Source organism: Camellia sinensis, chromosome 9, assembly GCF_055761805.1.
Source record: "Camellia sinensis isolate YWXY chromosome 9, ASM5576180v1, whole genome shotgun sequence".
NCBI lineage: Eukaryota > Viridiplantae > Streptophyta > Magnoliopsida > Ericales > Theaceae > Camellia > Camellia sinensis.
The window spans coordinates 136,919,797-136,943,463 of record NC_138969.1 but is presented as its reverse complement, the minus strand read 5'-3'; the positions used below and the strand labels follow the sequence as shown (position 1 = coordinate 136,943,463).

General features: G+C 37.5%; 2 protein-coding genes across 7 annotated transcripts; one reads left to right on the top strand and one right to left on the bottom strand.

Moving 5' to 3' along the window:
• Nucleotides 1–2,028: 2,028 nt before the first annotated feature.
• On the bottom strand, nucleotides 2,029–20,028 carry LOC114277267 (uncharacterized). Of its 6 annotated transcripts, none has more exons than XM_082887715.1 (5): nucleotides 19,892–20,028; nucleotides 11,153–11,326; nucleotides 9,475–10,141; nucleotides 9,294–9,365; nucleotides 2,029–2,299 (listed from the first exon to the last, which is right to left on the bottom strand). In XM_082887715.1, the coding sequence occupies exons 2-5, from the start codon at nucleotides 11,222–11,224 to the stop codon at nucleotides 2,211–2,213; spliced, it is 900 nt and encodes a 299-aa protein (XP_082743841.1). In that variant the 5' UTR covers nucleotides 11,225–11,326; nucleotides 19,892–20,028; the 3' UTR covers nucleotides 2,029–2,210. The 6 variants fall into 6 exon arrangements, with proteins under 6 accessions (XP_082743841.1, XP_082743840.1, XP_082743845.1 ...); XM_082887714.1 differs by having other exon boundaries at nucleotides 2,029–2,305; nucleotides 19,892–20,017; XM_082887719.1 differs by having other exon boundaries at nucleotides 11,109–11,326; nucleotides 19,892–20,008.
• A 2,258-nt stretch (nucleotides 20,029–22,286) lies between these two features.
• On the top strand, nucleotides 22,287–23,309 carry LOC145799770 (uncharacterized). Its single transcript, XM_082889406.1, has one exon. The coding sequence runs from the start codon at nucleotides 22,287–22,289 to the stop codon at nucleotides 23,307–23,309; it is 1,023 nt and encodes a 340-aa protein (XP_082745532.1).
• Nucleotides 23,310–23,667: the final 358 nt, after the last annotated feature.

The following is a 23,667-nucleotide window of genomic DNA, read 5'->3' as shown; positions in this document are numbered from 1 at the left end:
TTTTCTGAATTGATTCAACACTGACTATCCGAACAAGCTTCACATGTTTAGAATTAAGTATCCGGGCAAATATATTTTATTCAGCAATGAGTATCCATGTGAAACAACTAGAATCAATTTCCTATGGTCCAGACCTGAGTATCCAAACAAACTTCACATGTTTGGAACGTAATATCCGAACAAATATATTTTGTTTGGCACTGAGTATCTATGTAAAACAACTAGAACCAATTTTCTTGTGTTCGGCACAAAGTATCTAAAAATAGATAGCCGCCAGTGGATCTAGGAGTAATGGTTTGCTTTGATGGACAGATTGTGTAGAGAAGCAAAAACCCTCTTCGTCTCGGAATCCCTCTTCATCTCGAATGAACTCAAAATCTCTCTCCGTCGCTTGAAATTTTAGATACTCCAAATGTGATTTTTGGTTGTGTTTAGTAAAATTTTCTAAATATGATTTGAGAATTGAGTTGTATTTTGAGTTTGTGAGTTTTGAAATTATGATTTGAGTGTGAAAAATTTTTTGGTGAATGAGCTTTGAAAAGAGTGGAGAATTTTTTATGTGACATATGATATTTGATACAAAAGCTTACAACTCATAACCAAATACACAACTCAAAATTCTATTCAAAACTCATAAAAAATTAAAAAAAAATTGAAAAATATTTTTTATTGAATATATAAAAATTAACATGTGTCAATTGTAAAAAATTAATAAATAAATAAAAATAAAAATAATGCACTGTTCTAGTCAACCGGCCAGACGATCGGTTAGTTCAAATTTTCCCGCCTTGGACAAAGTTTTCAAAAGTGAGTATAGAATTAATTTTTGAAAACCGTAAACAAACATGATATGCAAATTAAAGCCTAGAACTAACGTTCCAAAACTCTACCAAACAAAGCCTTTGTTTCTCTATTTATTAGTAATGGGGTGTACAAAGTAAATTTGTATTTTTAGGATTAGGATAAGTATTATCTGGAGTGTCAAAATAAATAAATAAAATTTTAAATTTATTATTAGGGTGTTCAAACTAATGGGATGCCCAACCTAATTTTTAGGGTGCAAATTGAAACTCCCATAGATAAAAAAAACTCTAACCCACTCTCATGACTAAAATAACGTAAAAGAAAATATAAAATAACCAAAATACACTTCACACTTTCCAGACGTACATTAGGTAGAATAAGAAGCACTAAGAAAAAAAATCACAGCCTACACCATGATTTTAAAAACATGGGCTCTCCCATTTTATAAAATTTGTTATGCAATTGCACAAAAATGCATGGATCGTCCTCATCCCCACAGTTATTACGTTGTAGGAAACGCTAAAACAACAATTGAATTGCCGGATTAATTGCAAAGGAAGTGATAATTTATCTAAATAATTTCCCATTCAGAATCACAAAAATCATGATCCACAGTCTCCATCTTCGTTGTAAGTGCAGGTGGTGCTAAACTCTCTCCTTCGTGTTGATTTAGTCCTGCATCCCGATCTTCATTCCCGGGTGCATGCTGCTCACACTCCTGCTCTTTCGCTGACTTCATTTTTGCAGCAAAAGCCTCGCAAATTTTCTTCTGTAGTAAAAGAAATCACATGGCAGTTGAAGTCCATGCAGCAGAAAAGCAAGTTCTAACAAAATAATCTATCAAGCATCGTTGTCAAATCGCAAATCAAATCGTAAATTTTTATATTAATTTTATCTAACATAAAACATCATTTTATATATGTATGCATATAAACACACATAAGTGGTTAAAATAAAATAAATATCAACATGACTAAATATTATATATGCATATAAAAATATGTATATCAATATAATAATAATAATAATTATTATTATTATTATTATTATTATTATATGGTGAAAATGACGTTTCATACATTATGCAAATAGAAGTGAATCGGTGTGAATCACTATTGAATCGAAAGATTCACTTAATTTAAGCTTGAACAACGCAAAACGAATCAGATTGGTTGAAACTCGTATTGAAATGTATTGTGAGTCGTAAGATTTTAACAACCATGCTTACAAGAAAGAATCCATAAGTCATATATTAATATACTACCAAATATTTGTTTCAAACTACAAATTTGTAATATAAATTAATTATGGCACCAAATTTTAAACAGAACACTGAATTCACAAGAGAGGGATCATGCACCTTGTATGATTGACTTTTTGCTGCTCTGAGACAAACAGAACAAAATTTAGTTCACTAAAATATGTGGTTTCCATATGGCTGGTTCAATAACTTGTCCATCTGTGAACTTTTCTGCACCGATATTGTCTGATCCTTCTGCAACTTAAAACAAAAGAAAAATGCAAGTTATCCATTCAGTTATCATCACACTGTATCAAACACGAGATATATAATTGAACAAATATCAAATGATTAGCAGATAAATGATAACTAGCAACAAAACAGGGGGAAAAAACTTTAAAATAAGCTGGAATTATAGAAAAGGATTTTAAATAAATATGCCATGTGATGAAAATTATAGATGCCGTGTGATCACCAAACTACGATTACTAGCATAGTAGCATGTCTACTCACTAAAAGAAAATTACTCCCTATCTATGTTACACGGACTATTCAAAATAAATCAAATACCTGTGTCGGACACCCGACACTGGGACAAGGATATAAGATATGTGTCAGATATTTTTCATCAAACACTTCTAATATAATTGTATTTAACACTACTATTATTTGTACATATTATTGTACAATTGCTATAAATGTCTTTTTGACACTACATATAGCACAATTTTATCTCACATACTTAATTAAAAATATAAATGTTTAACATTATTTTGCCGAGCCACGTATCCTTAAATTTATGATTTGATGAGTCCGACCTCTAGAAACATGCCCGCACCCGACACCCGTACCCAGGTCCATGTAACATAGCCGCCTATAGATTCTACCCAATTTTTCCCTCTCAACATTTTTAGAAGGTTGTGGCAGTTTATGTGAGCCTTTGACCCTTGTTCTTTTTTTTCTCCATTCTTATTCTTTTCTATATTTTTTTCTCTTCTCTTTTGTATCAATTCTCCACATATTTGGGCTTTTGGGATCAATTAAATAGTTGAACGGATTTCTTAATAGTCGTTCTACATCAATACCTTAATCAGCTTCTTCATCAACAGAAAGTTTCGCTATGTTACCTGCTCTCGTAGTCACTTGCATTCATGGTAGGTTGCATCTTAGAGAAAGAAATTTTGAATTCAGCTTTTGAATTCAGTTTCAACTTAGTTAGAAGTTTGTTAATTAGTTGGGTCAGTTAGTTAGTTGGGTTAGTTAGTGGTTAGGAGAAGTTTGTTTGTTAGTTAGTATGGGATGTATATAGCTATGATTGAGAGGGGAAACAAAGGGGAGTTTTTTTTGGACTGTAATCAGATTGTATGTGAAGAGAGTGAATAAACTGCAGATTCAGTTTTCTGTTTCTCTCTTCTTCTTTTTCAATTACTGCTTTCTTCTTTCATAGCCATATCAATTGGTATCAGAGCCGGCTATTCTTGGCCTGCGAGAGAAATTCCACAGAAATGGCAGATGGAACTAGGGCACAAGAATCAAAAAAAATAGATGAAGCAATACGAACGCTTAAAGACAGCAGCGATAGGCAAGCACAGGATATCAGAGAGATTAGAAATTCATTGAAGGATGTGAACGAAATCAAGGAATTGATTTTTGCCATGAATGTCAAGTATGATCAAATGGCAAATGGAGTCTTTGGAAATCATCCAGAAACCATGGAAGCCCAGGTTCGTTCGGATTCACCTCAATCATCTTCTTTTTTCAATACCAGATATGCAAGAATTGATTTTCCAAGATTTTTTGGGGAAGATGCCACTGGTTGGTTGTATAAATGTGAGAGATTCTTCGATTATAACTCAGTTGAAAGTGCAAACAAGGTGAAATTAGCTACTCTGCATTTAGAGGATAAGGCCCTACAATGGTATCAGTGGTTTGAGAAATGCCATCGCCAGATTAATTGGGATCTGTTCAAACAAGGAATTATTTCCAGATTTGGGCCCAATTCTTATGAAGATGCAATGGGTGATCTGACCAAATTAAAGCAAACAACCACTGTGAAGGAATATCAGGAGCAATTTGAAATTCTGGCAAATAGAACCTGCGAGTTACCAGAAGTTTTTTTTATTAGTTGTTTCATCAGTGGGTTAAGAGAAGACATTAAGGCAGGGGTGTTAATGTTCAGGCCTACTACGATAGTTCAGGCCATTGGATTGGCTAAAATGCAGGAGAATAGCATTGAAGCCATAACAAGAAGAGCAAGACAAGGGAATAGAGCAGGAGAATCTATTTTTTCCCATCAAGCCAAACAAAATCCAGTTATGAATCCTGTAAGGAAAGAACTACCAAAGGACTGGGAAGAAAAAAAGGCCAAAGGATTATGTTTCAAATGCAATGAGAAGTATACAAGGGGCCATATCTGTAAAAAGAAGCAGTTATATGCTCTGGAGGTTGAACAAGAAGATCAAGAACAGGTAGAAGACGAAGGTGCAGATGTGGAGGAAGACCAGGTTCCGGAAGAGGAATTACAAATTTCTATTAATGCCCTGTCTGGCTCTGTTTCCTACAGAACTATGAGGGTAAAAGGAAATGTCAAGAAAAAGCTAGTTATGATTCTAATAGACTCGGGAAGTACTCATAATTTCCTAAGCCCAGAAGTAATCAAGAGAGTTGGGATAATGGCCTCAGAGACAGACCCATTACCAGTTTTAGTAGCTGATGGCACCAAACTAATGAGCACAGCAATATGTAAAGGATTTCGGTGGGAAATGCAAGGCACTGAATTTCAAGCTGACATGAGGATTTTGCAACTCAAGGGCTGTGACATGGTTTTGGGAATTCAGTGGTTAGCAACATTGGGTCCAGTAAAGTGGGATTTCAAGAATCTGAGCATGGAGTTTCAGTTGAATGACAAGAGGCATGTGTTAAGGGGAGCAAAGAAAGAAGAATTGACAGTCATTGGGGCTAATAAAATGAAAAAGATAGTTCAGAAACAAGCACAAGGAGTTGTAGCTCAGGTGTACTCTTTTCAGGCTGAATGTGATGAAATAGAGGATACATTACAACCAGACTTGGAACCAGATTTGGAAGCATTGCTGGTTGATTATGGAGATATTTTTCAAGAACCTAAGACCCTTCCTCCAACCAGATCTCATGACCATTGCATACCATTGAAAACAGGGGCAGAACCTACCAATATCAGGCCTTACAGGTATCCCTATTTTCAAAAAACTGAGATTGAAAAACAGGTCAGCGAGATGTTAATTTCAGGAATTATTAGAACCAGTGTTAGTCCCTATTCTTCACCTGTGCTGTTAGTTAAGAAGAAGGATGGGAATTGGAGAATGTGCATTGACTATCGAGCCTTAAATAAAGCTACTGTGAAGGATAAATTTCCTATTCCTGCTATAGATGAACTCCTTGATGAATTGTGTGGTGCTAAGTACTTTTCTAAGCTGGATTTGAGATCTGGTTATCACCAGATAAGGGTAACTCCTACAGACATTTACAAAACTGCATTTAGAACCCATGATGGACATTATGAGTTCATGGTAATGCCATTTGGGTTAACAAATGCCCCATCTACTTTTCAAAGCTTGATGAATGAAGTTTTTAGGCCTCACTTAAGGAAATTCATCTTAGTATTTTTTGATGACATTTTAGTATATAGTAGTACATGGACCAATCATCTGCATCATTTGCAAACTACTTTGCAGTTGCTGCGAGTTCACCAACTATTTGCCAAAAGGTCCAAGTGTGTGTTTGGTAAAGAGGAGGTAGAATACTTGGGGCATTTGGTTTCAGGAAAAGGGGTCTCTACTGAACCAACCAAGATTACAGCTATGACTAGTTGGCCAACACCTGCTACCTTAAAGGAACTAAGAGGATTTCTTGGCCTCACAGGATACTATAGACGGTTTGTTCAAGGCTATGGAAAAATTTGTTCTCCACTAAATCAATTACTCAAAAAGGATTCCTTCCAATGGAACTCAGAAGCGGCAGTGGCATTTGCACAGCTTAAGGCAGTAATGACCACAATACCAGTTCTAGCTTTGCCTAATTATACTAAAGAATTTGTGGTGGAATCAGATGCATCAGGAAAAGGCCTAGGGGCGGTGCTAATGCAAGAGGGGCATCCGATAGCTTTTTGGAGTAAAGGCTTATCTGCACGAGATCAACTTTTATCTACCTATGAAAAGGAGCTAATGGCAGTGGTCTTGGCTGTACTCAAATGGAGGCATTACCTTTTGGGTAGGAAATTTCTTATCAGAACAGATCATCAAAGCTTAAAGTACTTATTGGAGCAAAGAGTGGGCACCCCTTTTCAACAGAAGTGGATTACTAAATTGTTGGGTTATGATTTTGAGATCATTTACAGATGTGGAAAAGAGAATATGGCAGCGGATGCTTTGTCTAGGAGGGAGGATACTACAAATAACCTTGCTACTTTGCATGCTATTACTTTTGTGTCTACTAGTTGGTTAGCTGAAATCAAGCAAAGCTGGATATCTGATCCAGTGGTACAACAAGTCATTGCTGATTTGATTCTTGATCATACTTCCCATAGGGGTTATCGTTGGGAGCAAGGGATTCTGACCTATAAAGGCAAATTGGTGGTAGGGAACACGCCTCAGCTCAAGATCCAGATTATGGAGGAATTTCATTGCTCTGCAATAGGTGGGCATTCAGGGATTGATAAAACTACTAAGAGAATTCAGAGAATTTTGTATTGGAAAGGGTTAAAGAATGATGTTTCGAAGTTGGTTTCCGAATGTGACATTTGTCAAAGGTTTAAGAGTGAAAATGTGAAATCCCCTGGATTGTTACAGCCTCTAGCTATTCCCAATCGAGTCTGGTCTGATATTTCTATGGATTTTATTGAGGGCCTTCCCAAATCCCACGGCAGATCTGTTATATTTGTGGTTGTCGACAGGTTAACTAAGTATGGCCATTTCATGGCACTTTCACATCCGTACACAGCCAAAGATGTTGCTCAAGTATTCCTGGATCAAGTATACAAACTACATGGATTGCCCTCATCTATTGTCTCCGATCGAGATGCAGTTTTCACTAGCAATTTCTGGCATGAGCTTTTCACTTTGCAAGGTTGCAAATTGTGTTTAAGTTCAGCCTATCACCCACAAACTGATGGTCAGACAGAGATCTTGAACAAGTGCTTGGAGAATTATTTACGATGCATGTCAGGTGACTGTCCTAGGAACTGGGTTAAGTGGCTTTCGTTAGTTGAATGGTGGTACAACACTTCTTATCATTCAGCCATCAAAACCACTCCATATTACGCTGTTTATGGTCAAGATCCTCCAGACCACACTTTCATTTCTTCCAACCCTTCTGCTGTGGCTGAGGTGGATAATTGGATACGAGAAAGAGCTTCAATTCTCAGAATGTTAAAAGACAATTTGCATCAAGCTCAGCACAGGATGAAGCATTATGCTGATATGCATCGATCTGACCGTGAATTTGAACCACATGACTGGGTTTATTTGCGGCTGCAACCTTATAGGCAGACTACCTTGGCTTTACACAGGAATATGAAGCTTGCTCCTCGATTTTATGGTCCATTTCAGGTTGTGGCAAGAATTGGAAAGGTTGCTTATCAGCTCCAGCTACCTGCGTCTGCTCATATCCATCCCGTGTTTCATGTTTCTTTGTTAAAGAAAAAGTTGGGTCAGCACATCGTCGCACAGCCTACATTGCCACCAGTCGCACCTGATGGTACTTTTCAAATGGAACCTGTGGCGGTGCTGGACAGACGTATGGTTAAGAGGAACAACAGGGCGGTGATTCAACTCCTCGTTCAGTGGTCTCACTCATTTTCAGAAGATGCTACTTGGGTGGACTACCAGGACATCATCACCAAATATCCCCAATTCCAGCCTTGAGGTCAAGGCTGTTTTTATGAGGTGGGAAATGTTATGATTTAGAGAAAGAAATTTTGAATTCAGCTTTTGAATTCAGTTTCAACTTAGTTAGAAGTTTGTTAATTAGTTGGGTCAGTTAGTTAGTTGGGTTAGTTAGTGGTTAGGAGAAGTTTGTTTGTTAGTTAGTATGGGATGTATATAGCTATGATTGAGAGGGGAAACAAAGGGGAGTTTTTTTTGGACTGTAATCAGGTTGTATGTGAAGAGAGTGAATAAACTGCAGATTCAGTTTTCTGTTTCTCTCTTCTTCTTTTTCAATTACTGCTTTCTTCTTTCATAGCCATATCATTTCTTAATAGTTGTTCTACATCAATACCTTAATCAGCTTCTTCATCAACAGAAAGTTTCGCTCTGTTACCTGCTCTCGTAGTCACTTGCATTCATGGTAGGTTGCATCTTAGGTTTTGTGCCCTATGTTTTAAAAGCATAAAAATCATTTTTGTTAGGGTTGATCTAAGGTTATTTTCTATCAGTGTCTGGTGATCGATCCCCTCCCGAGGTGATCGATTGCCATAGCAGAGGAGGAGATTGTTCCCCTGCATTGATCGCTCTTCCTCATTTTTTAGCCGACTTTTGTATCATTAGACGATCGATCACCCTTCTTTGTTTGCCGTCTATTTGAGCTTCAAGAAGCTTGCGATTGATTGGGGGAGTGTGGGGATCAATCCCTCAAACGGGATTTTGTGTATTCCCATCACATTAAAATTTAGGTTGATTCCTTGCTATATAAGCATCCATCAAATATTTTAGGGTAACCAAACTCATTATTTTACGCAGCCCTTTTTGCTAAGAGCTTGAAAAAAATTTGGGGACTAAAATGTTCATCATATGTGAGTGAGTGATCAAAAACAAAAACCTTAAAAAATCCTGCATTGCATTGTCCTGTCACTCCTAGCCATTGGGTTAACAAAGTCATCGGTGTATGAAGATTGAGGCAGGAAGCTTTGTGCTGCTCAATCAAGTTAAAGGAGGCTGATTGGGTAAGGTCGTGCTTCTGGAGCATTTCAAGACCTGTAATCCTTCCTGTGTGTCCTGTAGTGGATTTTGCTTAGTATTGGGATCATGGTTTTTCCCTTCTTGGAGAGTTTTCCAGGAGGGTCTCCACATTAATTGTTGTGTCTTCCATCTCAAAGTTATTTGGATTTTCCATTGTGATCACAATTTAATTTGAATCATCAAAATTAATTGGGTAATCTTGAGATAATTCTTGAAATTGGCCTATTCAACCCCCTCTAGTCACAATTATCTTGGGCTCCAATATTTTTAAAAAAAATAATTAAAATACATAAGAAAAGACCGAAATGACAATTTACCAGAATCTGCAATGGAAACATATTCTGATTCAGAAACTTCATTGGGTAGCTCAAACCCAAGCCAACAAGAATCTGTCACAGATGCAGTCACAAAGGTTGCAGCACCAGCCAGAGTAGAAATCAACAGAAGTAAATAAAATTAAAGAAAGAACATATAACAAATAGGATAACAAAACCTTACCACTAGATATTTCTGAGAAAGCATCAACTGAAGTATGTCCAATACCAGAAACTCTACACTTGCAGGACTCAACTAAAATAACTGAATTTTCTGATTGCAGGACATTTGAATTGTCAGCTGTGGTAAGTCCAGTAGTTTCCCCTTCCTTCATACAAGAGTGATATCCATCTAGTGATACTGGTGTTGACAAATCATCTTGACCATCCCATCTTTCATCATCAGATTTGTTGACTCCACAAAATAATGATGTCAAACTTGAATCTTTCTCTGCAGTATCAACTACTACTGGAATCTCCGTTGGGAATGGTTTCTTCGCTGTGGTATTTTCCATTACACTCATATCTAACTTTTCACTCATACCAATATCATCCTTTTTCTTTGACAATAAATCAATATGTTTCTCGTCCACAGGTTCCATACAATATTGATGGGCCAAAGAGTTTTTGTTGCCAAGTCCCTTCTTAGGGTCAATATCAACACCAATTATTGAGCTTTCCTGAGTTGTGAGATTAACATTTTTATTTTGTTGAGGAGATAATTCAGGACCTACCCCTTCCATGAAATCTGGTGAAAATGAAGGCATCACATCATGCACAAATTCTGAACAGAGTTGTTTTATATTGGCACCCATTGTCTGCAGTTGGTTTTCAATATTGGCACCCACTGTCTGCAATGTCAAAATACACAAACAATTTCTATTTGATAAACATTAGCAGCATCAGGAGCATAAATGATATGAGATATAGTAAACCTCGGAACAGAGTAGCTATTCAACCTGATGCAGGGAGAATAAACAACAGAAAATACAACCACAGCAAAACATGGTTTCACAATTTCCTACCCTAGGCAAAAGGTAGACTTAGATTGTCAAAGGTACGCAAATCAATTTGAAGGTAGATTAGATAGAAAAAAAAATTGTCATCATTCAGCATGTCTAAATGCTTCCTGTCCAAGTGAGCAATTGATATTAATGTGGCAAACATAGGAGCTCTAGTAGCCAATACAGTATGACATATAGACATGTAGCCTAAGAAGCACGTCCACTTCTATGGAGGAGCCGTGTCTTGTTGGACATCGACATTCTGTGGACTCTCCTAAAGGGGTGTCCGACACTTCTTCAATGTGTCCGAATTAAAAAATTTCATTCATAATATCAGACTTAAACAGACATTTTGGCAACACTTCTTGAACCATTGGAACATAGCCTATGTGATAAATCACTTCATTGTAACAATGTTCTGCATTTATAAATACTCATATCAATTTAAGGGTAGAACAAATAGAAAATTTGGCTATGTATGAAAATCAGGAGTGATTTAAAATTTTTCTATCTAGTTTTTTTAATTTATTTATTTTTTAGCTATTCAGACTATTGTTCCAAAATAATATTTGGAATCTAAAATATGGCCCACATGTGAAGCAAAAATTGGGTTAGACTTGAAAGAGTCCAACCAGAATGTTCAAAATTTTGAACAAGTTTAACAAGAACATGGTTCGATTTGTAGGAAAAGAATCAGTCACAACTTTATGGATTAGATAAATGTCCACATTAAGACTACCCATTGAGGATCTCATCTTAGTTCAAAAAAATAAATAATAAACAAGAAGAAGCATCTCAAAGAAAAACAATGTACATTGATTAGAAGAGGGAAAAAGAAGGGGAAGGTAAATGCAAAACCTCATGCACAACACCATCCGCCTCCAAGCATTGAATTTCAAACTTTTGGCGTATCTCTTCAACCCAGTCCATAACTCTATAGTTAAATTTTAACTTAATGCAACACCACTGTCCGAGGGAAGGACAGAACAACTGTATATTTCTTTCCCTATTCACTGAAAGAGTGGCACGCACCTGCAACATTCAGTTTAAATGGTAACATGATGAACACCAACATGAAATGATATGGCAAGATGCCCGATTGCTAGATTATTATAACTTGGCTAAAGAAAAACAAGAAGCAGATGAAACAAATAAATGCTAAAGATCACCTCAAGAAGTAAGCAACAAAACCAATCACACAGGCTTAAGGAAGATGATTGCAAGCAAATAACTATATAAGCTGTACCTTCACACACACATATATGTACTTGTATGGCAATGTACAAAAATATAGCTATATACATAGACATAAATTCCCATCCTTGAGCACAAATTGTCTAAGCACAGTGTCCTGTGCATTAATGAAGACCACTGCATGAATGTGGTTCAAAAGGGAAAGTCCTTGATATTATCCAACGCTAATAACACAAAACAATTTTGTATTCCGTGTCCAAGCAGCATTGCTGGAATTGAAAAACTGACTAAGAAAAACAACAACAAAAACAAAATTAAAAACTATCTTGTTAACATTAAAGTTAGCAATGTCACAGCCACTATACCAGACACCTTGAACTAAACTAATCACAAAATATTGCCAAACATGTCAGTGGCTACTAAATTAGTGATCTTTGTACAACATGGAGAAGCCTCTTCAATACAAAATCTGTCAGCCTTTGAAATTTTAATTTATGTCTGATCTTATATTGGTGCTTTTAGCTCTGATCATTATTATAGTTTTAGCATGCAAGAACTTTACAATTATATTAATGTCTTTCTTTTTTTTCATTTATATTTTCTTCCTAATTTGTGTTTCTTAGTTAAAAATAGACAACAAACTGCCCACAAAATCTGCTTCACAAGAGTCTAAACAATTGCTTAAATTTCACGATTCTAGCTGAATAACTCTCTTTATGCCTGCTCTCAAACACATCAGACATTGATTATCTAAAATTTGTACAAGAAGGAATAGCTTTCTTGCAAAAGTCCATTCGTAAGGATGTGTTCAACAATCTAAAGGCTTACAATGAAAACAAAGAGTTAGGCCATTCTTGGCTACATTATGCAAGAGGGTCCTAATTTACAGTTGTGGATGTTAGGATAGTAAACCCCGCAGAAGCAATAAATTGTGGCAAGGAAGTTTCAAAAGTGAAAGAAGCCCTAAGCAACAGGAATGCGGAAAAAACAAACTCGTGAAGGACGCTAAACAAAACACGCAGCAATACACCTGGGGGTAACAAAACGGCCCAAATACAACAGTCTCTTGGGGCCCAAAGTAGTACATGTTGCAAACTCTGACAACTCAACAAGAGGCCTAGAAGAACAATAAAAAGGGTTAAACTCCTCAACTGAGTCATTTGGTCCCCACTTGTCATGGTCCCATAAAAGCCACTCCAGAACTTTTTATGCATTTCCATTAAAAATAAAGCTCTGAAAACAATTGTGGCAGGGTTAGAGCAAAAAAATGACTTCCTCTTGAATAAGAATCTCCATCCTATATGTAGAAATACCCATATTGATGTCTTCTTTAGTCAGCTGGCGAACCAAAGAGGCTGATAGGCCTCAGGATTTGCCACCATATTTCAGTCCTATCAAAGAAGGCCCCAGTCCAGCCCAACAACCTGTACAACAACAGCTTAGGCCTAGCAAATTGCACAGCAGCACATGTTTTTAGGAGTTGTTTAGATTTGGATTAGATAGTTATCCTTGTTTCACCCTGCTATTTCAGAATTGGTTGTTATCTATTTAATTGTTATGTTGGAGTCCTATTTAATTGTTATGCTAGAGTCCTAGTTGAGTCAAAGTGTTATTAGGATAAGGAATGGAGATGCTTGTAATCTTATATATTTGATTGAGAGCAATGAAACAAACAAGCAGAATTATCCTACAAGGATTTGGGAGGTGGTGACTCTCGAGAACGAGTCTCAGTGTGACAGGCCTAACCTATCAAGGGTATCAGAGCCAAGTTGATCATAGATGCCAGCAGCAAAGCAACTAGATCTGCAATGGAGGCAAGCATAGACAAGACTGAAAATGACATACAGAAGATTGCAAGTGAGATGAGAAAGATTAAAGACTTACCTGTTGCCATGGAAGATTTGAAAGTCACGGTGGCAGGGTTGGTTTCACAGCTGCGGGGATTGACAGATTGGGTCAAGCCAAAGGAGGGAAAAGACCTTGATATCAGGGATAATAACATCTTACCTCGCACAGCCCATCTGGATTTTCCATTATTCTCTGGGAATGATCCTAATGAATGGGTTTTCTGCGTAGAGAAGTGTTTTTTCAGCCCATCGGACACTGCAACAGATAGGGTGCTATTGGCATCATACCATTTGGAAGGGGAAGCAAATCGGTGGTACCAGTGGTATGAAGGTAATAATCCGGGCCACACTTGGGATCAACTTAAGAAAGATTTGTTGGTTCGATTTGGTCCAACAGCTTTCCAAGACTTTAATTAAGCCCTTAAGAACCTCCGACAGGTAGGGACTGTGAGGGAGTATCAGGCTGAGTTTGAAAAGTTATCCGCTTGTGTCAAGGAGTGGCCAAAAGCTGGATTGATTGGTAACTTTATTGGAGGACTAAAGGATGAAATTCGATGCAAAATCAAGATGTTCAAACCTGCAACCCTTACAGAAGCTATTGATCTGGCGCGTCTTCAAGAAGATAAAATACAACATCGACGCAACTCTTTTGGAAATTAGAAAGGATGTCCAAAGACCAACAATGTTGACTTGAAGCCACCACTTACAGCAGCACCTGAGGTAGAAACGAAAGGTAAATGGACATCCCTTCTGATGCATGACATGGTCAGAGATGCAAGCATGAAGAGAAAAGGGTTTTTGTTATTACTGTGACGATAAGTTTGCACCTGGCCATCATTGCAAAACCAAAAGGGTGTATCTCTTAATTGGTGATGAAAATGAGGAGGTTGATTTTGGTCCTAGCAATGGTAGTGGTACAGAAGAGGTTGCATTAGAACCAAGTCCTGAGATTTCATTGCATGCAATTGGGGGCGCATCTTCTTTGCAAACCTTGTGATTACCTGCCCACATTAGCGGACAAGAGGTGGTGGTTTTGATTGATTCTGGCAGCAGCGACAATTTTATCAACCAGCGCTTGGCTCATACACTTAACCTCAAGCCAACTCCCACTCAACAATTCAAAGTGCCAGTTGCAGATGGGGGGGCGCTTAGACTGTGACAAGGTCTACCGAAAGGTTTCCATCCAATTACCGGATCTTCAAATTCAAGTTGAACTCTTTCCAATCAAACTTGTTGGAGTGGATGTCGTATTGGGAGTAAGCTAGCTTCGGAGTTTAGAGAATGTTGCTTGCAATTGGGATCACCGGAGTATGGAATTTGAGCATGCTGGACATCATGTGCAGTTGGTGGGAATTACTGAAGGAGAGATTAGACCTGCCAGCTTTAACTTAAAACGTCAACTTCGGCAGCAGCCAATGTTAGGTATCTTTTTCATCTCTCCAACTGAGAGCCCTAGCCTAAGTAGTCCAATTCAAGAAGATTTGATGCAAGTTATTGTGAAGTACCCAAACATATTTGCAGCGCCACATGGGTTACCGCCTAGCCGGCCAATAGACCATGCTATTCCACTAGTAGAAAGGGCATCACCGCCCAATATAAGGCCCTATAGATATCCTCACATTCAGAAAAATGAAATAGAGAGGATGTTGGGGGAAATGTTGGCTATGGGAGTCATTAGAAGCAGCACTAGTCCTTTTTCTTCACCTGTGTTGTTAGTCAAGAAAAAGGATGGGTCTTGGAGATTTTGCATGGACTATCAAGAACTAAACCAAATCACTATCAAGGATAAATTTCCAATACTAGTAATTGATGGACTCTTGGATGAATTGCATGGAGCAAAATATTTTTCTAAATTGGATTTAAAATTGGGATATCATCAAATTAGGGTACAGCCACAGGATGTGCATAAGACAGCCTTTCGAACTCATGATGGGCATTACGAGTTCTTGGTAATGCCCTTTGGACTTACCAATGCCCCAGCCACATTTCAGTCCTTGATGAATGAAATTTTTCGTCCCCATCTACAAAGGTTTGTGCTCACATTCTTTGATGACATTTTAGTATATAGCAGAGCTTTGGAAGAGCATCTACAACAATTGCTGACAGTTTTTGAAATCTTACGGACACATCAATTGAGAGTTAATCAATCCAAGTGTACATTTGGACAGACATCTGATGAGTATTTAGGCCATACGATCTCAATGCAGGGTGTTTCAACAGATTCAAGAAAGGTCCATGCGATGATTGCTTGGCCTGTTCCTAGTAATGCCACTGCACTAGGCCTTGTTTGGGGACTAACATTTTAGCTAAAAAGCCAAAAAACCACTATAAGCTGTCACATCACTCTCTCTACTTTTCTGCACAACTTTTTATAAAAAGTCAAAAAGTGATTAAAATAGCCTGTTCCCAAATGAGGCCTTAGAGGCTTCTTGGAGTTAACAGGTTATTATTGTCACTTCATTCGTGATTATGGTAAGATTGCAACTCCCCTCACAGCTTTACTTAAAAAGGAAGGATTCCAAAGGTCTACTAAGGCTACCACAGCTTTTGAATCTCTTAACAAGGCCATGACAGAAGCTCCAGCCCTAGCTATGCCAGACTTCTCTAAGATGTTTGTCATTGACAGTGATGCCTCAGGTGTCGGCATTGGGGCTATGCTATCTCAAGATAATAAGCCTATTGCCTTCTTTAGCTGAGCTTTATCAACCAAAGCTTTAGCCAAGTCTACCTATGAAAAGCAATTAATGGTTGTGGTTCTAGCTGTGTTGAAGTGGAGACCTTATCTTCTTGGAAGAAGATTTCAAATACAAACAGATCATCAAAGCTTGAAGTACTTGCTAGAACAGCGGATCTCAACTCCAGAACAACAAAAGTGAATCATCAAATTGATGGGTTTTGACTATCAAATTAGTTATCGTGTAGGCAAGGAGATCGTTGCTAATGCTTATCCAGACAATTGGAAGAACGGCAATTGAATACTATTTCCGAGCCTAGATTAGCTATTCTGGATGAAGTAAAGCATGAGTTAATGGTTGATGATGATTTACGAGCACTTTGTGATAAAATTCGGGCTGATCCATCTTCTGTTCCAGGCCACAAGCTGCAAGATGGTCTCTTATTCTTTCAAGGCAGACTAGTTATTCCAACTTCTCCCTTATTGAGACAAAGGTTGCTACAGGAGTTTCATTCTACCCTTATTGGAGGTCATTCTGGAGTATTTAGGACTTAAAACCGCTTATCCCAACATCTGTTTTGGCAGGCTATGCAGCGAGATGTGCAACAATTTGTTAAGGTATATGATGCTTGTCAACTTGCAAAATATGAAACTTTGTCACGAGCACGTCTCCTTCAACCCGTACCCATTCCTAACAGAATCTGCGAGGGGCTAGCTAGATCGGAGGGTAAAGATGCTATCATGGTTGTGGTTGATCGGCTTTTGAAATATGGTCATTTTATTTCCATCAAACATCCTATTATAGCTCCGGGGTTAGCGGCGATATTTTCCCAAGAGTTGTCTCAGTTGCATGGGATGCCTCGTTCTATTGTAAGTCACCGTGACCCCATCTTCATAAGCAATTTCTGGCATGAACACTTTAAACTCCAAGGAACAGTGCTTAAAATGAGCACTGCATATCAGCCTCAAACGGATGGCCAGACTAAGGTATTAAATAGGTGCTTAGAGACATATCTTCGATGTTTTGTTGGGGACAGACCACGACATTGGGCCAAGTGGATGATATGGGTAGAATATTGGTATAACACCAATTACACTATGCTGCAGGTGTGACATCATATGAGGTTGTTTATGGGTGGCCGCCTCCTACGCTGGTTGACTATACACCAGGGTTATCACTAGTGGATGATGTTGGGCAACAACTCTAGGAAAGAAATGACATTGTTAGGGAACTAAAGCTTAATTTGGCTCAAGCTCAGAATCGCATGAAAGTCCAGCAATATCAACATTGCCAAGAGAAAGAATATGAGGTAGATGATTAGGTATTACTCCAACTTCAGCCTTATTGACAATCTAGCTTGTTCCAGCGAGCAAACCAAAAGTTGTCGCAACGCTATTTCATGCCTTATTAGATCAAGAAAAGAGTTGGCAAGGTGGCATATGAGTTGGTTTCGCCGGAAGGAACTCTAGTGCATCCAGTTTTTCATGTTTCCAATTAAAGCAGCACATTGGCAACCCTTCTGCCGTAATTCCTCACTTACCCTCTTTTTCAGCTACAGGTTACTTGCATATTGTTCCTCAATGGTTGATTGATTATTGGTGGGTCAGAACACGCCGGCAATTCATCAAAGAAATGTTGGTCCATTGGGAAGATTTACCAACTTCTGATACCACTTGGGAACCACATGATGACCCGAAGCACAGGTTCCCACATCTCAACCTTGAGGACAAGATTGTTTTTCAGGAGGGAGGGAATGATAGGCCTCAGGATTTGCCACCCATATTTCAGTCCTATCAAAGAAGGCCCAAGTCCAGCCCAACAAACTGTACAACAACAGCTTAGGCCTAGCAAATTGCACAGCAGCACATGTTTTTAGCAGATGTTTAGATTTGGATTAGATAGGTATCCTTGTTTCCTCCTGCTATTTCAGATTTGGTTGTTATCTATTTAATTGTTATGTAAGAGTCCTATTTAATTGTTAAGCTAGAGTCCTAGTTGAGTCAAACTGTTATTAGGATAAGGAATGGAGATGCTTATAATCTTATATATTTGATTGACAGCAATGAAATAAACAAGCAGAATTATCCTACAAGGATTTGGGAGGTGTGACTATCTCGAACGAGTCTCGGTGTTGAAACTTTGAATGCAACTACAGTGCGGCCTAATGGCTACGTTGTTGTCCTTACTAGGACATTGGGGATTGTATGGCTTGGTGGCTAAAAGTAAGGGATCATCGAAGTGTCAAAACCCCTTTCCATCAATCTGTCAAGGGACTTGTGGTATATTCGCCTTGGCCAAGTGGTTATAGAGGGAATCTTCCCACATGATCCCTGAGACACGTGTCATTACCATATTGATTGTTTGGACTCTAGGCATGCCAAGTACGCCTAAAGTTATGTCACCCCTCTATCAATGTCAGCTCTAGTACGCTAGCAACAAAGACCTCTTATTCACTCAGAGTGGGAATTGAGAAGGGAAAACATCACCGGGTAGTTTGGTGGCTAATATGATCCCCAAGTTACCAAATTTCGTTCTGCTTGACTTACTTTCCAGCCAGCAGCATCAACCATTGCTCCTATCTTTCTATCTGTAATATTTACCTCTCCAATACCATTCCCTCATAACTCCCAACTCGAGATTGTCTACACTAGTTCGATTGCTTATGTTGTGACCAGAGCCTCTAGGTTTTATTTGAATTTTTAGAACATAGTTTGCTATATGGAAGTCCTTTGACAACCTTGAATGTGAGGACTCGAGTCGCCCTTAATCTTATGGGGAGGGAGGAATGCACAAAAATGTGGTGAAGTTGGTATGGCTTGTTTGGGCCATTTGGATTAGAATTTTAAACCTCCAAGTCCAAGTGGAGATGCTTCCAACTGCTTCTGATATTTCAGTGCATCTATTTGCAAATAATTTGATTAGGTTACATGACTTACTATCAAAATATATATTTTTTGGATAATTAATAAGATTCATTTTAAAGAGATTAAGGAATGCCACCCAAGTTCAAGAAGGAAAAAGAAGAAGAAGAAAAAAATAAATAAATAAAAGGAAAAAAAAACACCTACTTCAGAATGAAAAACATCCACACAGGGCCCCCACCAACAATGATATAACAATAAATACAACAGGAAACTATGTTGTGTCTATTAATTTAAACTTTTATGTTAACTAAACAGACTAGGCTGTTTTTTGTTATAGAGTCACGCGTGCACACACACAAAAATTGAACTCATGAACAACATCAGCAAGGAAAGTTTGACAACGTACACTGGCTTAACTTCAATCCTAATATGACATTCTCGATTGTAATGGTGATTGTCATGAATTCGAAACTTATATATAGAGAGAGATTTAAAAACCTCATTAGCAAAATTTGAAACTAGTGTTTAAGATAAATTGACTAAACTCGGTTTTGTGTCATCGAATCCATGCAACTACCCTAATTTTGTTAAACCTCAGAAATACTACCAGTATTGCCCGAAAGATCGTAGTTAACTCTCAGTCTATAGTGGATTCAATTTCTGAAGACTTTGTGACTAAATATAAATTTTATAACCATGTGCCCAGAAGCTCCATTATACATAATGAGTCAAACATTGATCAATTTTATGATAAAAGGTGTGAATTTTGATTAAAAAGGTTAAATTGAACTAAAAAAATAAACTTTTATTCTAAGTTCAATTATCAAATGCAAATACAAACGGTAAAACACTAGTGAGAAGACTTAAATAAGGTCATCTAATGTCAAATTTCCATAACCTAGTATATCAAAATTACAATACAAACAACTGGCTCGCAAAAATTTAATAAATTAAACAACCCAAAACTTCACTTCATCAACATGAAAAGCTAAATCATCAAGAACACAAAACCCTTACGAGTGCAGAGAATTGAAGCCCAGAAGAGAAAACCTTTGGAAAAACTCAGATGGTCAGTGAACCCAAATGGCTACAGCCGCAGTGTACTATTGAAATGGGAAAATATAGATACATATATACATATCCATGTATGTATATCCATGTATGTATATGTGTTTTTTTATGTTCTATTTTTTATTTTCATGGGTAGAGTAGAGTAGGGCAGGGCAGGGGTGTGCATGGTGAGTTTCGGGCGATTTTAGAGTAAAATTATAAATTGAATGGCGGGCTTGCGGTTTAGCAGATTGACATATTGTGATTTAGGCGATTTTTGACAGATTGACAGATTAAAAAATATTATAACTAATTATCATACACTTGCATAATATATAACAATTTATATAATATTTTTTAAATATATAATACAAAGTAATGTTACATAATATGTTTCACAGATATAATCACTAATTTGTAATAAATTTCATATCTTAAACCTCTCTCACATTTATTTTTACGTTAATATTTTATTGGAAATTAAAAAATATATACGTATTAAGTATAGCGGACCGAAGCGGTTCGGTTGGCGGATTATAAATTTTAAAGTTTAAATCTCGGTTAGCGATTAGAGCGGTACGATTTTAACGGATTTGACAATATTTTACACAGCCCTAGAGTAAAGTACACTCCTTAAATTATGATTCTATTGCCGTCTGTCCCTCTCAATTTCCAAACGCAAAATTGTTTGGCATTGGTTTTTTTTTTTTTTTTGGATTAAATTTGTTTTAAAAAGAACAAATAAGTTAAAAAGTTAATAAATATTTGAGTTAAAAGTCAATTTTTTAATTTTTTGGCTTCTTTAAATGATATCTGCTCTCTATTTTTTTATATGTTTTTTTTCAAAAAATAAATAAAAAATTAACTTTTATCTTATTTTTCAAAACAAACCAAATATCACATCCAAACTATAATCATTTCATTTTTTCTCTTATAAAAGTCAAAAAAGTCAACCTAAATGAAAATTTTTTAGTCAAAACAAAAATAACTGAGATGCTAACTAAAAAGTCACATGTCAAACGCCAACTTAGGGATGATTTGAGATGTTCTAAATAAATGTACTTTTTAACTTTTTATAAAAAGATGTGTAGAAAAGTAGAGAGGCGATACTGATTGATGTGACCTAAAAAAAATAAAAAAATAAAAAGATAGACTAAAATAAGTTATGCCAAACCACCCCTTAATTAGCTCAAATTGTTATCTTATATTATAGTTAGTACCTTTCGTTAGGAGTCCCTAGATATATAGAAAATTATTTTGAAGCATCTGATACATTTATTGATTTTTAAAATAATAATATCTTTTATTTATTTTGTTAAGACAATAATATTTTTATTTGGTGATCACATTTATAATTTATCTCTCTTATCTTAGGTTTTATTTTGGAAGTGGATTGATTTTTTGACTTTTCTAACTAGTTTAGCCTGAAGTTAATTTTCAAAAATCGGTGGTTTGCTTTAGTAAAAATACGGACTTGGTTACTCAGCGAGTGGTGACATCTATTCTTGGGGTGGGGTCATTGGCGCCGTATGGGAAGTATTTGGGATTACCATATTGTGTGGGGCATTCAAAGCGCGCTGTGTTGGGGTTTGTCAAGGAGCGCGTATGGTCTCGTTTAAATGGTTGGAAGGAAAAAATTTTATCGGTGGCGGGTAGAGAGGTCCTCATTAAGTCTGTTGCTCAAGCCATACCCATTTATATTATGTCCTGCTTTCGCCTCCCAGATGGAGTGTGCCATGAAATTGAGTCTATGGTGTGCAATTTTTGGTGGGGACAAAAAGAGGAAACCCGTAAAATTCATTGGACTAGCTGGAAACAATTGTGTAAATCTAAATTACGGGGTGGTATGGGATTCCGGTGCCTTAAACATTTCAATTCAGCTTTGCTGGCCAAACAGTGTTGGCGATTACTGCAACGGCCTCAATCTTTGGTTGCGCGGGTCTTTAAGGCTAAGTACTTTCCACAAACTTCATTTCTTGATGCTTTGGTCGGGAGCAATCCATCATTCACCAGGAGGAGCATAGTCGGATCTCGAAGCCTATTAAATGCTGGGCTTCGATGGCGTGTTGGAAATGGTGCCAGCATCTCGGTTAAGTATGATAAATGGGTTCCACGGCCTCATTCTTTTAAGGTAATTTTGCCACCTTCCAATCTTTCGGATGATGCACGGGTTTGTGAATTAATTGATTCTGAGAAGGGAGCATGGCATGATGGGATGCTTACGCAAAATTTTTTGGGCATGGATGTGGAGGCTATCTGATGCATTCCTCTTTGTCCCACGTTACCTTCGGATAAATTGGTCTGGCATTTTACCCGAAATGGTGAGTTTTCGGTTCGATCGGCATATCATTTGTGTAAGGATATGGCATCTGTGGATGGCCACGGTGATACCTCCAATATTGGGCAGTCACAGAGGCAGTTCTGGCGAGGTCTTTGGCAGCTTAATTTACCGACCAAACTTAAGATTTTTGGCTGGAAAATGTGCCTCGGGTTGTTAGCGGTAAGGGCCAATCTGCGACAACGTCATATTGTCAATATGAATTTATGTCCCGGGTGTGGAGTGGAGATTGAAACGGTTTGTCATTGTTTTCACAACTGTGGATTTGCCATGCAAGTGTGGAGATTGAGCTCACTTAATTTGATTATCAAATCTAATCCTGTTAACAATTGTTTTGAGTGGGTCTGCCAACTCATGGCCACAAATGGTCCAGAACCCATGCAATTATTTATTGCTATTTGTTGGTGCCTTTGGAATAATAGAAACTCCATTCTGTTTGGCAATAAATCAAAGACTGTGGAAGAAGTTGTTTTTTTCGCGGTGAATTATGTTTCTGAATATGTTCAAGCACAAGAGCGTGGCCATCTTCCTCCGGCCCAGGTTCGGATGCGAAGGTGGGTTGCGCCACGTGAGGGTGTCTTCAAACTGAATTTTGACGGCTCTGTTAGGACGGCCCACGCCAGTGCTGGTGTTGGCATTATTATTCGGGACTGTCATGGGGAAGTCATTGCGTCTATGGTTGAGCGGATCCAGTATATGGAGGATGTTGATTGTGTGGAAGCTATGGGTGCGATAAAAGCTCTTCAATTGGGTTGTGATTTGGGATTGGGACATATTCATCTGGAAGGTGATTCTCAAAACGTGGTGGCTGCTATTCAAGGTAAGGCGGATAACTTATCTTGCTATGATCATTTTGTAGGTGTGGCTCAAGCGCTCATGTTGAGGTTCCTTTCTTCAGAAGTTTCGCATGTTTGTCGAGATGGCAATTCGGTGGCTCATTGTTTAAGTAGGCTAGCCTCTGATTTTGAGTCGCCACGTATTTGGATGGAGGAGGTTCCGTCCTCTTTAATGGCGTTGGTGATGTCTGAGACGTCTTCTTCTGTGTAATTGCTTATTCTCTCTAAAAAAAAAAAAAAAACTAGTTTAGCCTGAGGTTAAAAAACTTAGTTTGGGAAGGACTTTTTTAGTTTTTTTAATTTTTTTGTGAAAGAAATAATATAATGATTATGGATTTGATATGATGTTTTGTCTTATTAAATTAAAAAACTTATTTTATTTTTTTATGACTATTTTAGCCAAAAAAAAAATCCTAAAACCTACTTCCCAAACATAGGCTTAGTGACAAAGTACAAAGGAATCACTAAATAAGGCTATTACTGCCATAAAAATTTAATAAATTTGTGTAAATTCCTAAATTATCTTAATAATAAGGGTAAACTATAATATAATAATATTTTAAGATATA

Coding starts and splice junctions, on each gene's coding strand:
- LOC145799770 (XM_082889406.1), top strand. CDS start 22,287: ATGGCATCTGTGGATGGCCACGGTGATACCTCCAATATTGGGCAGTCA.
- LOC114277267 (XM_082887714.1), bottom strand. CDS start 11,224: ATGGACTGGGTTGAAGAGATACGCCAAAAGTTTGAAATTCAATGCTTG. Junction 9,366..9,474: donor TTTCTCAGAAATATCTAGTG/GTAAGGTTTTGT, acceptor CATCTGTGACAG/ATTCTTGTTGGCTTGGGTTT. Junction 2,306..9,293: donor TGTTTCCATTGCAGATTCTG/GTAAATTGTCAT, acceptor TTTTGTTTTAAG/TTGCAGAAGGATCAGACAAT.